The sequence below is a fragment of the Trachypithecus francoisi genome, unplaced genomic scaffold, assembly GCF_009764315.1.
Source record: "Trachypithecus francoisi isolate TF-2019V2 unplaced genomic scaffold, Tfra_2.0 Lachesis_group1, whole genome shotgun sequence".
NCBI classification, from domain to species: Eukaryota; Metazoa; Chordata; class Mammalia; order Primates; family Cercopithecidae; genus Trachypithecus; species Trachypithecus francoisi.
The window spans coordinates 6078017-6095144 of NW_022681454.1; the positions used below are offsets into that span (position 1 = coordinate 6078017).

Below are 17128 nucleotides of genomic sequence, written 5' to 3' on the forward strand. Positions count from 1 at the left end.
ATTAAACAAATACTCTGTTAAAAAGTAATTGGTGGCATCACAACTCTCTTGCCCAGATTAACTAGAAAAGCCAGTAGCGACACAAAGCCAAACCAAACCCACATCACCTGCTCCAGGGCATCAGAGCCCTGCTGAGGTGCCAGGCCTTGAGAAGACAGTGAATGCCAAGGGCAGGGTAGGTGTGGGCATAGGGCACTGACATCTGCAGCTGCTTCCTTCCTGGGGAAATGTGCTGACCTTGGTCCAGGCCAAGAGGCTGAGGAAAAGGTGGCCCTTCAAAGAGGCAAAGAAAGCAGCAGAAGAGGGAGAGAGCCCGAGACACAGACGCCAGGAGCCAAGGAAGAAGAAGGGGTCGGAAGCAGAGGCCACTTTGCTGGACTCCCATCTGATCATGCGAGGAATTCTGAAGCTGTATGGGACACGAGGTGGGCTTCTGGGTTGCCAGTCATCTTCTATTTCTGTGTGTGGTTATAGTTACAGGGATGTGATCTTTGCGAAAATTCATCAAGTTGTACATTTTTCTGTATGCATTTTATGCCTCAATAAAAAGTTTAAGGGAAAAAACCTCTTATTCTCGTACAGAATCCATGGTTGTTCTCTATCTGGAACAGTTAGTAAAGTTCTGGGAGTCCTAAGATCTAAAAAAGAAAATGTAACAGTCCAACAACACCTAAAGCCATCACTCAGATGGAGGGGCCATCATGAAAGGATCATTTTTGAGGCGATCTGCAAAAAAAACTCCTAGAGAAAGAGAACAAAATCGGCCGGGCGCCGTGGCTCACGCCTGTAATCCCAGCACTTTGGGAGGCCGAGGCGGGTGGATCACGAGCTCAGGAGATCGAGACCACCCTGGCTAAGACAGTGAAACCCCGACTCTACTAAAAATACAAAAAATTAGCAGGGCGTGGTGGCGGGCGCCTGTAGTCCCAGCTACTCGGGAGGCTGAGGCAGGAGAATGGCGTGAACCCGGGAGGCACAGCTTGCAGTGGGCCGAGATGGCGCCACTGCACTCCAGCCTGGGTGACAGAGCGAGACTCCATCTCAAAAAAAAAAAAAAAAAAAGAAAGAAAGACAACAAAATCATTAGAAGGGATAATACTAGAAAACAGTTTATGTGAAGACTGTATCCTAGAATGCAGTACAATCAGGGAATACATCCTACAACTTAGAAACTAGTAATAGATTAGAAAAAGAAAGTACTACTAACCTGGACAGCAAAGCAAGACCTCATCTCTACAAAAAACAAATTAGCTGGGCATGGTGGTGCACATCTATAGTCCCAGCTACTTGGGAGGCTGAGGTGAGAGGACTGCTTGAGCCCTGGAATTTGGTGAGCAATGATTGTGCCACTGCACTGCAGCCTGGGCAACAGACTGAGACTCTGTCTTTAAAAAAAAAAGAGAGAGCCGGGCATGGTGGCTCACGCCTGTAATCCTATCACTTTGGGAGGCCAAGGCGGGCAGATCATGAGGTCAAGATTTCGAGACCAGCCTGACCAACATAGTGAAACCCCATCTCTACTAAAAATACAAAAATTAGCCAGGCATAGTGGCGCACGCCTGTAATCCCAGCTACTTGGGAGGCTGAAGCAGGAGAATTGCTTGAACCCGGGAGGCGGAGGTTGCAGTGAGCCGAGATCGCACCACTGCATTCCAGCCTGGGCGACAGGGTAAGACTCTGTCTCACAAATGAAAGAAAAGGAGGGGAGGGGAGGGGAGGGGGGAAAGGAAGGAAGGAAGGAAGGAGAGAAAGAAAGCACTACTTTGTACAAAGGTAGTTAGGACTTTTTTGGGGTGGTTCAGCACAGTATTCTTCTGTATTTCCCTTGGAGAATCATCCTCTCCAATTCTTAGTCCTTGTGGTTCCAGGTGCTTGTACCCTAGCCACCCAAGTCTTGTCACTGCAGAGGTCAGGTCAGGAACAGCTCCATAGCAAAGCTGACCTATGAGGATGAGAAGCCTGCTCTTTCTGCTGGACACACATACACAAAAAAAGGGTGTGAGTCTGAGCTCACAGCAGGCAGGGTAGAGGTGAAGCCTGAGAATAAAGAAAACAGGCCAGGCATGGCAGCTCACACCTATAATCCCAGCACTTTGGGAGGCCAAGGTGGGTGGATCACTTGAGGCCAAGAGTTCAAGACTAGCCTGACCAACATGGTGAAACCCTGTGTCTACTAAAAATATAAAATTTAGCCAGGCGTGGTAATGCATGCCTGTAATCCAGCTACTCAGGAGCCTGAGGCAGGAGAATCACCTGAACCCAGGAGGTGGAGGCTGCAGTGAGCCAAGGTCACCTCTGCACTCTAGCCTGGGCAACAGAGTGAGTGCTCCATCTCAAAAAAAAAAAAAAAAAAAAAAAAGACAACAGAGAAGGCAAGCTAAAAGATGGGGTACTGATTTTACTGTAGGTCCTGGATCAAGTTGCCACTGGGGTCAGCGCTGATTCCCAGATATTTCAGTAAATGCTCCAAAATTTACTAGCTGTGTGGCCTTGGGCAAGCTATTTAACCACTGTCAGTATCTCCACCTATGAAATACAAATAATAACAGGATGGTGTAAGGAGGATTAAATGAGTTACTGTGAATGGAAAATGAGTGCCTTCAACAGCGGCTGGCACACAGCACATGAAATAAATGTGTTTGCTTTTACTATTACTTCTGTTTAAGCCAGACCGAGCTGGGTTTTCTGTTATCATCACAGACTCCTAATAATAATAATAAACAAAGAATGCATTATGCTGAGAACATCAATGTATAACAATACAAGAAAAGGTTTAATAAACTCTCAATTGGTAGTTTAATTAGCTATGAAGGAGACAAAAGCATATTTGGGGTTATAAGAACTATAGTGAAAGCCACCCTCATCTGCTAGTGTATCCCTTCCCACTTGTGACAGATCATGGGGAGATCTGCTGCTATCAATCTAGCACAACCTCTAGGCAGGAAAAGTTCACTCCATTTAAAGTTATAATGTTACTGAAGTTCTCCTTTTAGTCATTTTTGAGTAAAACTGTAAAATGTTTTAAACGAATGTAACAGATGTGTTGTAAGATGTACAGGATCTAGGCTTCATGCTCCAGGTCACCAGTCAATGCACATTGCCATGCCATTCACTTTCAGGCTGTGGGAGCTTAACACTTACTTTCGAGGTTTGGCTTGCAGACTGAATAAGGCAATCCTTATATATGAAGTGGCTGGCGCTGCATCTTACATGCTGTAATGTTCCTTATGTGACTAGGCTACTGATTTTTAAAAGATGGAAGGCACTGTAGTAGAATGTCAACTACTAATTGTAGAGGGGAAAACTGAGTTAGAAAAATCACCATTTTTTTTTTTTTTTGAGACGGAGTCTCGCTCTGTCGCCCGGGCTGGAGTGCAGTGGCCGGATCTCGCTCACTGCAAGCTCCGCCTCCTGGGTTTACGCCATTCTCCTGCCTCAGCCTCCCGAGTAGCTGGGACTACAGGCGCCCGCCATCTCGCCTGGCTAGTTTTTTGTATTTTTTTAGTAGAGACGGGGTTTTACCATATTGGCCAGGATGGTCTCGATCTCCTGATCTCCTGATCTCGTGATCCGCCCGTCTCGGCCTCCCAAAGTGCTGGGATTACAGGCTTGAGCCACCGCGCCCGGCCGAAAAATCACCATTTTTCAACCACCCAACTAATAACTGATTCAGGCAAGGACATCAATGGATGGTAAAAGTATCAAAGTCTCCCTGCACAGATCGCTTATTCATTACAAGGAGAAACCTGGTGGACACCATCTGAACCATGAGGAACCAAGTCAGCGTCTCCAAGAATGAAAAAGACTGTTGTCACTGGCCCTCTGATGTGATATGCAGAAAAAAAGGAAACATCATTATGCAATGCTACTACCATAAACGCACAAGCCAACTCTAAACACGAGGAAATACCCAACAAACCCAAATTAAGGGATGTTTTGCAAAACTGGCCTGGACTCTCCAAAAGTGTCAATGTCATGAGACACAAAGGACAAACAAGGGGTTATTCCAGACGAAAGGAGATTAAAGGGATGTGGCCATTAAAGTCGATGCATAATCTCAAACTAGATACTAGATGAGGGAGAAAACTGCAGTGAGAAACAGTATCAGGACAGGTGACAAAAACTGAGTATTGACTGTATATCTGACAATAAAGTTTTATCCTAATTTTCCTGAATTTTGTAATTGTAATATGATCAAGGGAAAGTCTTTGATCTTAAAAAGAACATGCTAGTTAACTCAGAGAGGTCAACATGAAGAGAAGACAGAAATAAAGCAAAAGTAGAAGATGAAGAGAAGTGGGTTAAAGGGTACAAAGGGTACAAACATACAGTTAAACAGAAGGAGTCACTTCTAGTATTCAACAGTATGGTAGGGAGACTATAGCTAACAATATTTATTGTATATTTCAAAATAGCTAGAAAAGAATTGGACTATTTCCAACACAAAGAAAAGATAAATGTTTAAGGAGATAGGTTATAACTCAAATACCCTGACTTGATCATAACGTCTTATATACATGCATCAAAACATTACAATACTCCACAAATATGTACAACTATTATATATCAATAAAAAAGAAAGCAAACGTGTGAAAATACTAACAATTGGTGACTGAAGAGAACATGAGAGTTCTCTGTACTATCCTAGCTGTACTTCTGAGGTCTGAAATTACTTCATTTTAAAAAGTTACATTTATTTATTTTTTAAGAGACAGGGTCTCGCTCTGTTTCCCAGGCTGGAGTGCAGCGTCACGATCACTGCTCACTGCAGCCTCCAACCCCCAGGCTCAAGTGATCCTCCCACCTCAGCCTCCCAAGTTGCTGGGACTACAGGTAAACCCCACTGCCTCCAGCTAATTTTTTTTTAAGAGATGGGGTCTCATTATGTTGCCCAGGCTGGTTAAACTTTTTAAAAAAGATTAATATATGATTTCTACCCATAAGGATGTTATAACCTACTGAGAAACAGAATACATTCCGGTAACACTAATGAAAAGCTTTACAGTAAAATATTATCAAGTTTGGTAGAAGACATTGCTTTCATCAGAAATTATCAGAAAAAGTTTCAGAGACAGGTGACCTGGGCTTTGAAAGATAGTGAAGAAAAGCGGTTATATAAAATAAAAGTGGTATGTAGTGATTTCCTGATTATTTGAGAATATACTTCCCAGACAGAGTAATCACGACAAAAAAAAAAAAAAAAAAAAAAAAAAAAAGAAAGAAGAAACATTTGTGGAAATAAAACTATAAAACTACTGGCACAGTGATGATATCTCCATATTACAAGGCAGTTGTTCTCTGGAACTACATTGTAACCAGTCCACCACCACAACTGTGTTTAAACCCTGCCCAAATTAGAGGTTTATACGTGACTCAGCCTTAAACAAGACCAGGATCTGATCAAGCTTTACTTCCTTATCATCCTGCACAGCTGAGACCAAACTGAGGCATCCAATCTGTTTCAGAACTCAAGAGCACTGTGTGTCTGCTTTAGCCTAAACCAGGAAAAGTGATGGGTCTTAAAACTGGCCGCTCAAGGCTAGACTAACTCAAGGACAAAGGGGTGAGAGAAGATGTGAGGAAATGAACACCCAGGAGTAGAGTGGTTTGGCCTCCACTTGAGGGGCTGTGTTATCACAAGCATGAGCCAGAGATCAGGAAAGGTGGCACACATCTTCACCCAGGTCTGTCAGCCTTGCTGTTAGCCGGAGTTCTGAATGACAGAAGCTAAGGGCCCTTCCACTCTCCTTACTCTTGCTAGAAGAGAACCATCCTTGGCTTCTGCATCCTCTCTGCCTGGGGAAACAGTAAGCACATCCTCCCTTTGAGTCAGGCATCTGGCTTTTGCCACCTTTAACGAGAGACTGTAACTTCACGGAAAAGTAATGTAGGGGATAAAGGATTCTCAAGTCATGTCTTATTAAAACAGGTATCATTTAAAATTTAACCTTCTTCATCGGCATGGGACTTGGCACACACTGCTGTTATTCTGGACCAAGTAGAAAAGTATTTTAGGGCCTTTTATTTCCCTATGGATTCTCCTTGTAACTCCAGACATGTTATGCTTTCCCTAACCTTTATCTGTCTTGTGTCCTGAGGAATGAACCAGAACTCTGGAGGGAGGATCAAACACAGCTGCAGATACTGATAGTTCATCTTATCTCTGACCACAACCCCCTAGAGCTAGTAAAGAAACCACAGGATTCACAAGTCTGATCAGAGATGTGATTGACTATAATCTTATTAACATCTGGCCTGTTTTATCCTGTATGTCCTATAGCACCCAGAACATACTTTGTGCTAGTAAATGTATTGGTGTTGATTAAATATTCTAGACTGATATTGCTGACATACAACTCTAAGAAATGGGAAGTTCAAGTCCTACTAAAAAACTGTTCTTTCCAGCCTAGGTAACAACAGAGAGAGACATAGTTTTTAAAAAATTAGCTGGGTGGGGTGCCACACGTATGTGGTCCCAGCTACTCAGGAGACAGAGGCAGGAAGATCGCTTGAGCCCAGGAGGTTAAGACTGCAGTGAGCTATGATCACGCCACTGCACTCCAGCCTGGGCAATTATAGCAAGACCCTGTCTCAAAAAAAAAAAAAAATCATTCCCTATGAGTACATGCTTACAATGAAGTATATAATTTTTCAATGATGAGAAATATTTTCCTCATTTCTGGAAATGAAAGTCCTTCCATGTTTGTAGATTTAACGTCTTACTTGCCTGTAAAGGAGTATATTTGACATTTACCAGAAAGATGATGGCAAATAACAGAGCTCTGGTAAGGAAATTATACAAAATACTTACCACCAAAATAACACACTGGCTGACTATTAGGTTATAAGTTAATCGCTTCAAAACCTTACTGGATCTACTGCCAGCCAAGGCAGCAAGCAACCTGGAAGCAAGACACGTCCATCATGTCCAGCTAGACACGATGGGAAACCATCTCATCAAACATGCTCTGTACAACTGAATGTTAAGCTGGCTGGAAACAGTAGCTCCCATCTGTAATGCCAGCACTTTGCGAGGCTGAGGTGGGAGGATGGCTGGAGCCCAGGAGTTCAAGGCTTCAGTGAGCTATGATCACACCAATGCACTCCAGCCTGGGTGACAGAGCAAGACCCAGTCTCAAAAAAAAAAAAAAGCATCTTGGTGAAATCCTCTGTATGTGTTATTTATAGAACTTTGAGGATTTTTTGTGTGGTTTGGAGGGGCAAAGCCAATTTCTTCTGACAATGAAACTCTTCCTGCTTTGCTTTCAGTGTGGGTAACGATGGTTTAAAACAGCAACAAAAACTGCCCACAAAATACCTCCTTCTTTTTACTGTCCATAAAAACCAAAAGACTTTACGTGAAATTTGTACACAGAAGTCACCCAGAGCCCATTTATTCACTACTGATGACTCTGGTTCCCTCTGGCAGGCCTCACTTTCAGTAGCTCCTCTTAAGAATGAGACTAAGGTTAAGATTTTTTTCAAGAACCTGTATTTGGTTTCTCTTTCTTTCCTCCCCTCCCTCCCCTTTCCTCCCCTTTCCTCTCCTTTTCTTTTCTTTTCTTTTCTTTTCTTTTCTTTCTCTGTCTCTCTCTCTCATGTGTATGCATGTGAGAGAGACTGGGTGTTGCTCTGTTGCCAACGCTGGAGTGCAGTGGCGCAATCATGGCTCACTGCAGCCTCAACTTCCTGGGCTCAAGCGATCCTCCCACCTCAGCCTGCTGAGTAGCTACAGACTACAGGCACGTGTCACCATGCCTGGCTAATTTTTAAATACTTTTTTAGAGACTGGATTCTATGTTACCAAGGCTGGTCTCAAACTCCCAGTTTAAAGGGATCCTCCCAAAGCGTTGGGATTATAAATGTGAACCACCACACCCAGCCCAATTTCTCACTATAAACTCAGCAGCAAAGTCAAGTAAAATATGTAATGACCAACTTACAAGGTGACACACACTGACTTATAGCAAAACTGTGTGCTTTACTGAAGTTTAAAGTCTACTGATTTGTCATACATACTGACTAATAAGCAGTTAAATATCTTTCTTGCAGATAAAATACAATATTAAATTTGGAATGGTAAGAAGTATAATAGATACAATGTTTACATATCTATTCATAATGTGTGAGTTTTCTAAATAGTAGAAATCAACATTCTAGAGCACTGCTACTCAAAGGTAGCAGGTCATCAAACTATGACCAATCCATGACAAGATCTGGAGTCTATGCCAAAACGTAATCAACAGTGAGAAAGTCTAACCATGAATAAAATAACTGCACTTAACAGGGTGCTCAGTGACACAGGCTGATTGACACTCCAAGGCAATCTTACCATCTGGTCACTGACAGGTTAAATGTTTGCAGACACACACGAATAGCCCAGTTTTAAAGTATGAAAGTGCTTGTTTAAGAGGAATGTATACATACAGATACAATCAGTTTTCACAAAACACTTAAAATATGTAAATACCTGTTCCTGCAGGTCGTAGTCATAGCTGTCATGCAGCAGAAGACTGAGGACATACCGAGTGTAAATCATGGCATCAATGCCACATTTCTCGAGCTCTTGTCCCAGCCAGGTCTGCACTGGACCCAAAGCATGAAGCAGAGACATTTCAGAAACAGACACAGGGCCTGGATAAGAACTTGAGGAGCTTTCAGATGGCAAACCATCCACAACAACTGTACAGATAGGGTACATGAATTTAGGTTGCCGACATCCTTAAAATGTGAAGCATTTTCTGCAGTTGATATTCTGTTGGTATCTGGAGGGGATTTTCACTCCAGTAAAAAGGAGAGATGCTTGACATGTAGGATAAGCATTTATTTTTGCTGGTAGTCAGCCACCTAAAACAGACTTTCCCTCTTCAGGCATGACTAATGAATCAACATCCTGATAGCAACATACATGTAGATGTGATTTTCTACTTTAATTTCCCATTGAGGCCAAATGGAAGTCTCCGGCAGAACCTACAAAAATGAGAGGAAAAAAATATGCATTATATATAAATAATAAATCATTGACCTTTTGAGAATAAAAATCAAATGAATCAAATGTCCCTCTTTATTAAAATATTTTTGGTTTCTTAGAACACTGATATCCACCCCCTACAATCTTTGACATTTTAAACTTCTAAAATGAATCCAGGCACTGTGGTACCTTCCTGTATACCAGCAAGTTGGAAGGCTGCAGCAGGAAGACTGCTTGAACCCAGGAGTTCCAGGCTGCCCTGCACCATGACTGTACCTATGAATAACCCCTGTGATCCAGCGTGGGGAATATATTGAGATCTTGTCTTTAAAAATAAATGTTTAAAAAACTTAAAACAACATTGTGAACTTTTAAAAAGCTGAGTATCATTCGAAACAAATAAAAATTCAGAAGTTGATGCTCTCCTCCTGCTCAATTATACCAATTTTTTTTTTTTTTTGCTATCTCAAGAGATTGGACTAGTAAAATTTTGTTTCTTTAATGCTGAAAAACTTAACTAATAAATCACTAGTTCATAACTAAGTATAACGGAAATCAGTAGATGAAGAGTAATTTCATTGAAACATGGGTAAAAAAAGTAGTTCTTTATGTTTTATACAGGTAATTAATTACTTTGTAAGGCTTGAAACTTTAGGACTGGTCACCTCTGATTTCACACAAATAAAGGTGGAGCACCAGTCTGTTACAGCCAGTCTATACTCTTATACCTATTGCAACTTTTCTTCTTATATACCTAGGTTGCATTTCTTAGCTTTTACGACAGATGACACACTTTTAGTTTAATAGCTTCCCCCAAATTAACATACTTTCAATATGTGAAAGTAATCTAACAATTGCTTTATTAAATCATAATATTATTTATATTAGAGTTCTGGCTAATTTACAAACCACTAGAAAATGAAAACTAATGTAATGAAAGGTAAACCTCCTAAACTCAACTTTTGCATGAATTTTAACAGACAATAAGAGGGTTATCAAAAATTACTTTCAAAGTATTGTTAATAAATGTTAGTAAAAGCATCAAGTCAGAAAGACAAATACTATTACCCAAAGATTTAAAACTGAGTTTCTTAAATTTATCTATCGCTACATGGTAAATTTTACACACATTAAATATAAAGACAGCAGTTTTAAGTTCACCACAGGACTAAGTTACTAAATTAATGTGTCACTAATACATGTTTTGCTACTTTTGAAATCCTCTCTACTACACTCTTATCTGAATTATGACAACTAGATAAATTAAAGCAAAGATTTTCTGTAACTTTCACCAGCTGAACTTTTCCAACTGACTTTCAAAACATTCCATAATTCATTTAACGTTTGGATCTCAGGATGCCAGAGAGATTGTTAATTAAATAATATACTCAATTCTGGAGATGTGCAAGAAATATGAAGAAAATGACCCCTAGAACACTATAAAAAAATTGCCCAAACTTGTGATAAACAGAAAATTTTTAAAGCACTCAGAGAAAAAAGAAACATTAAATATAGCAAACAAAAGATAAGTATGACATCAGTTTTCTTGTTGGAAACAATGCAAGTGAGCAAATAATGGAGCAAAAACTTTAAAGTACTGAAAGAAAAAAAACTGTCAACCTAGAATTCTATACTCACTGAAAGTGTCTTTCAAAAAGATACTTGCACATGCATATTTATAGCAGCACAATTTGCTATTGCAAAAATATGGAACCAGCCCAAATGCCCATCAATCAATGAGAGGATAAAGAAATTGTGGTGTGTGTGTACACACGTACACACACACATATACAATGGACTACTACTCAGTCACAAAGGGGAATGAAATAATGGCATTTGCAGTGACCGTGATGAAACTAGAGACCATTATTCTAAGTGAAGTAATATAGTAATAGAAAACCAAACACTGTATGTTCTCACTCACAAGTGGGAGCCAAGCTATGAGGATACAAAGGCATGATACCAGTGGACTTTGGGAACTCGGGGGGAAAGGGGGAGATGGGTAAGGGATAAAAGACTACAAACCAGGTAGAGTGTATGCTGCTCAGGTGAAGGGTGCATCAAAATCTCAGAAATCACCACTAAAGAACTTGTTCATGTAACCAAACACCACCTGTTCCCCCAAAAACCTATGGAAATAAAAAATAAAAATAAAAAGCAAAAAATTAAAAACTTTCAAAATGAAAGTGAAACAAAGACTTTTTCTAATATGCAAAAACTGAAGGAATTTATTGCCAGCAAATGCTATGATTTAAATATCACCTCCAAGCCTCATGTTGAAATTTAACTGCCATTGTGATAGTATTAAGAGGTAAGACCTTTAAGAGGTCATGAGGGCTCCAACCTCATATCACAGGAGTGGGTTCCTGATAAAAGGATAAGTTCAGCCCCATTTCTCTCTGTCTAAAGCACTCTCGCCTGCTCTTACCCTCCTCCTCATGTGATGCTTTCTGCCATGGCATGACCCTCACTACATGCCAGTGCCATGCTTTTGGACTTCCCAGCCTCCAGGAACTGTGAGTCAAATAAACTATTCTTTATAAATACCTAATCTATGTCATTCTGTTATAGCAACAGAAAACAGACTAAGACAGAACAAAATGTGGATCCATTCAAGGGAACAAAAAGCACCAGAAATAACAACATTTGTCTTATTATTTAAATATCTTTAAAAGATAACTGTTTAAACAAAAATAATACAAAACATTGTAGAGCTTTTATTTAATAACATACATATAAGTAAAATGTAAGCCAACAGTAGCATAAAGGCCAGGAGTGGACAAATGTAAGAATACTATTATAAGGTTCTTGTATGAAAATGGTATATCTACTATCACTTGAAGACAAATTCTGATAATATAACTGTTAATAATAATGAATGTAAATGACCTAAACACATCAATTAAAAGGCAGAGATAGACTGAATTTTAAAACAGCAAGACCTAATTATATGCTGCTTATTAAAAAAACCCTCCACTTAATTCTTTCCACAGAATTCAAATTTATTTTCCTAAATGTCAATCTGGTAGATGTAGCCTAAACATGCCAGTTTTTCCCCAAACTTCTCTACCTGCTCTACCCAAGTAAGATACGGCTTCTTTTTTTCCCTTTTTAACCTTTATTTTAGATTCAGGGGATACATGTGCAAGTTTGTTACCTGGGTATGTTGCATGATGTTGAGGTTTGGGGTATGAATTATTCCATTGCCCAAGTACTGGTACAAAAATAGATATGTAGACCAATAGAACAGAATAGAGAACCCAGAAATAAAGGTGTACACCTGTAGCCATCGAAAACTACCCAACAGTTTTTTCAACACCTACAGCCTCCCCCCATCATCACTATAGCAATCTTCAGTGTCTACTGCTGTCACCTTTACATCCACGAGTAACTGATGTTTAACTCCCACTTTTAAGTGAGAACATGCAGTATTCGATTTTCTGTTCCTACATTAATTCACTTAGGATATTATCCTCCAGCTGCATCCACGTTGCTGCAAAGGACAGATTTCATTCTTTTATTTTAATGGCTGTATAGTATTCCATGGTATATATGTACCACATTTTATTTATGCAATCCACTGTTGATGGGCACCCAGGTTGATTCCATATCTTTGCTAGTGTGAATAGTGCCATGATGAACATATGAGTACATGTGTCTTTTTCTGAGATGTACCCAGTAATGGGATTGCTGGGTCAAATGGTAGTTCTGTTTCAAGTTCTTTGAGAAATCTCCAAACTGTTTTCCACAGTGGCAGAACTAATTTACATTCCCACCAACAGTGCATAAGTGTTCCCTTTTCTCTGCAGCCTCGTCAGCATCTGTTTTTTAACTTCTAATAACAGCCGTTCTGACTGAAGTGAGATGGTAACTCATTGTGGTTTTGATTTGCATCTCTTTCATAATCAGCGATGTGGAACTTTTTTTTATACGTTTGTTGGCTGCTTGTATGTCTTCTTTTGAAAACTGTTCATGTCTTTTGCCCACTTTTAATGGGGTTGTTTTTTTCTTGTTTAATTGTTTAAGTTTCCAATAGATTCTGGATACTGGACCTGTGTCCAATATCCAGATGTAGTTTGCAAATATTTTCTCCTATTCTGTAGGTAGTCTGTATACAAAATAGTGTATCTATCAATACGGTACACTGTTTACTCTGTTGATAATTTCTTTTGCTATACATAAGCTCTTTAGCTTAATTAGATCTCATTTGTCAATGTTTGTTTTTGTTGCAATTGCTTTTGAGGACTTAGTTAACACAAATTCCTTCCTAAGGCCAGAATGGTGTTTCCAAGTTTTTTTTCTAGGGTTTTTATAGTTTTCTTACATTTAAATATCTATAATCCATCTTGGGTCAATTTTTATATATGCTGAAAGGTAGGGGTTCATTTTCATTCCTCTGCATATGGCTAGTAATTTATTCCAGGACCATTTATTGAACAGGGAGTCCTTTTCCTGTTGCTTATTTTTGTCAAGTTTGTTGAAGATTCGATGGCTACAGGTGTACACCTTTATTTCTGGGTTCTCTATTCTGTTCCATTGGTCTACCTATCTATTTTTGTACCAGTACCATGCTGTTTTGGTTACTGTAGCCTTACGGTATAGTTTGAAGTCAGGTAACACGAAACCACTGGTTTTGTTCTTTTTGCTTAGGATTGCTTTGGCTATTCGGGCTGTTTTTTGGTTCCATATTAATTTTAGAATAGTTTTTTTTTTTCCAATTCTGTGAAAAATGACATTAGTAGTTTGATGGGAACAGTGTTTAATATGTAGACTGCTTTGGGCTGTATGGCCATCATAACAATATCAATTCTTCCAGTCCATGAACATGAAATATTTTTCCATATTTTTGTTATCTATAATTTTATTGTTCTTCTTACAGAGATCTTTCACCTCCTTCGTTAGATGTATTCCTAGGTTGTGTGTGTGTGTGTGTGTGTGTGTGTGCGCGCGTGCGCGTTGTCTATTGTAAATGGAAGTGTTCTCTGTTGAAGGAACCACTGAGCTACTGCCAGTACAGGGAGTGTATTCTTTTTTTTCTTTGAGACGGAGTCTTGCTCTGTCACCCAGGCTGGTGTGCACTGGTGCGATTTCGGCTCACTGCAACCTCTGCCTCCTGGGTTCCAGCAATTCTCTGACTCAGCCTCCCAAGCAGCTGGGATTACAGGCACCCACCACCATGCCCAGCTAATTTTTGTATTTTTAGTAGAGACAGGGTTTCACCATCTTGGCCAGGCTGGTCTTAAACTCCTGACCTTGTGATCCACCTGCCTCGGCCTCCCAAAGTGCTGGGATTACGGGCATGAGCCACTGCGCCCAACCTGGGAATGTATTCTTAATTTGGTTCTTGGTCTGAATGTTATAGGTGTATAAAATCCACTTTAAATATAAAGACACAAATAGGTTAAAAGTAAAAGGATAGAAAAAATACTACAATAACATTAATAAAAAGAAAGCTAGGGTGTCTACATCACTTTCTGACAAAAGTAAATTTCAGTGCAAAAAATAGTAACAGAAATAAAGAAGGTCAATTCGTAATGATAAAGGGATGGATGTATCAAAAGGACGTACCAGCACTTTGTATTATACATCTAATAGCATATTTGCAAAATATATGAAACAAAACTTGATAGAACTGCAAAGATAAATAAACAAGTCCACAATTACACTAGATTTCAAAACCTCTTTGTCAGTCACTGCAAGAAGAAATACACAAAAAAATCCATAAGGATATAGAGAGAACAACATTATCAACTAACTTGACCTAAGATAAACTGTATCTTTGGCCACAGAAAAGGTGCAATAAGCTTAAAAGAATTCAACCATACATGCATATTCTCTGACCACACGGAATTATAATTAGTAACATAAAGATGTCTGGAAAAGCTTCCAAATATGTGAGAACTAAAAACATATTTCTAAACAATAGGGGAGGCCAGGTGCGGTGACTCATGCCTGTAATCCCAGCACTTTGGGAGACCGAGGCGGGTGGATCACGAGGTCAGGAGGTCAAGACCATCCTGGCTAACACGGTGAAACATCTCTACTAAAAATATAAAAAAATTAACCAGGCGTGGTGGCGGGTGCCTGTAGTCCCAGCTACTCGGGAGGCTGAGGCGAGATAATCGTTTGAACCTGGGAGGCGGAGGCTGCAGTGGGCCGAGATCGCACCACTGCACTTCAGCCCGGGCAACAGAGCGAGACTCCATCTCAAAAAAAAAAAAAAAAAAGCGGGGGGGGGGGCAGAAAGAAGAAATTTGAGAAATTAGTAAGTACTATACTTCGAACTGAATGTAAATGAAAACACAACCTATCAATATTTTTAGGATGCCACAAAAGCAGTACTGAGAAAGAAAAGTAGAACACCGTCTATATTAGAAAAGGTCTTAAATCAATGATCTCAGTTTTCACCTTAAGAAGCTAGTAAAAGAAGAGCAAACGAAACCTAAACTAAGCAGAAAAAAGATCAGAGCAGAAACCAATGAAATAGAAAGCAGAAAAACAATAAAACCAAAAACAGGTTATTTAACCTCTAGCCAGACTGATCAGGAAAGAGAGAAGACATAGATTACCAACATCAGGAATGAGAGAGGTGAAATCACTACAGATTCTATAGGTATAAAAATGAGAATAAGAGATACTAAAAAAACTTTATACCAATAAATTCAATAACTTAAATGAAATGGAAAAATTCCTTGAAAGATACAAACTACCAAAGCTTACTCAAGAAGAAACAGAATGAATAGTCCTGTATCTATAAAGGGAACTGAATTTGTAGTTTAAAACTCACAAAGAAATCGCTAAGCCCATATAGCTTCATAGGTGAATTCTACCAAATATTTAAGAAAAGACTAATTCCAATTCTATACAAACTCTCCCAATACTTCTCAAATCATGTTATGAAGACAGCATTAAAAGCTGATACCAAAAGCCAATAAAGATATTACAAGAAACAGGCCGGGTGCGGTGGCTCATGCCTGTAATCCCAGCACTTTGGGAGGCCGAGGCAGGCGGATCATAGGTCAGGAGATCGAGACCATCCTGGCTAACACGGTGAAACCCCGTGTCCACTAAAAGTACAAAAAAATTAGCTGGGTGTGACCGGGCGCGGTGGCTCACGCCTGTAATCCCAGCACTTTGGGAGACCGAGGCGGGCAGATCGCAAGCTCAGGAGATCGAGACCATCCTGGCTAACATGGTGAAACCCCATCTCTACTAAAAATACAAAAAATTATCAGGGTGTGGTGGCGGGCGCCTGTAGTCCCAGCTACTCGGAAGGCTGAGGCAGGAGAATGGTGTGAACCCGGGAGGCGGAGCTTGCAGTGAGCTGAGATCCGGCCACTGCACTCCAGCCCGGGCGACACAGCGAGACTCCATCTCAAAAAATAAAAAATAATAATAATGAAAAAAACAGATCAAAGTACTTAAATCATTATATAAGTAAACACTTTTCCAAGAAGCAGACCAAACATAATGCCACACTTCACACAAGTAATTTAATAATGAAGGCTTTTTTGGAGCAGTGAGCACTTGTTTTGAAGAAGTTCATAAATCTTCCCAAAATCTCATTCTTCATGTAATAATATTCCAGGAAACATGGAACCATCTTTTTATACTCTATATGACATATATTACTAAAAATAATTCAAATTACAACTCCCATTGGTGTTCCTAATTATTTATAAGCTATAAGTGACATACTATCTACAGTTGTTTCTTTAATGTTCAAGTACAGCAGACATGTGGCCAAGTTAATTTAAATATTGATATTTCCCTGTTTCGTAATACACTATAAATAATTTTAGGTGTGATTACAACATATGAAAATGATTTCAAAAAGCATACTGTCTTTTGAACACGGCTGCATAAATACTATTTGCGGACTGTTCTATTTACTTTTGTTACAGCACAACTGATCAAAAAGAGCATCACACAGTAAACAGTTACAAACTGGGCTTCTCTGGGCAAAATGTAAAATGTGGATGTTATGGAGAAAAATCTGGGCAGTTCTATTCAACTGATATATTCACTTGCTGAAGTGGTCTTTATTAGTATCACAGCACTTCTTTCTTATGTTTATCATATATACCTTTATTAGCAAAGTTTTAAAGTATTTTTAAAATATAAAAATAGAAACACACACTCATACATAATTTCAGC

At 39.6% G+C, this 17128-nt stretch overlaps 1 protein-coding gene across 6 annotated transcripts in view; it reads right to left on the minus strand.

The window, feature by feature from the left end:
• Positions 1 to 17128, minus strand: part of KIAA0232 (KIAA0232 ortholog) — a 98305-nt gene that overhangs the window by 50017 nt on the left and 31160 nt on the right. For 5 of the 6 annotated variants that reach the window (XM_033213676.1, XM_033213679.1, XM_033213678.1 and 2 more), the window contains exon 2: positions 8471 to 8970. In XM_033213676.1, coding sequence (XP_033069567.1) covers positions 8471 to 8701 — 231 coding nt within the window. In that variant the 5' untranslated portion in view covers positions 8702 to 8970. Of the gene's footprint in view, positions 1 to 8470; positions 8971 to 10996; positions 11116 to 17128 lie in introns of those variants that run through there. The other variant, XM_033213677.1, reaches the window with a different exon arrangement.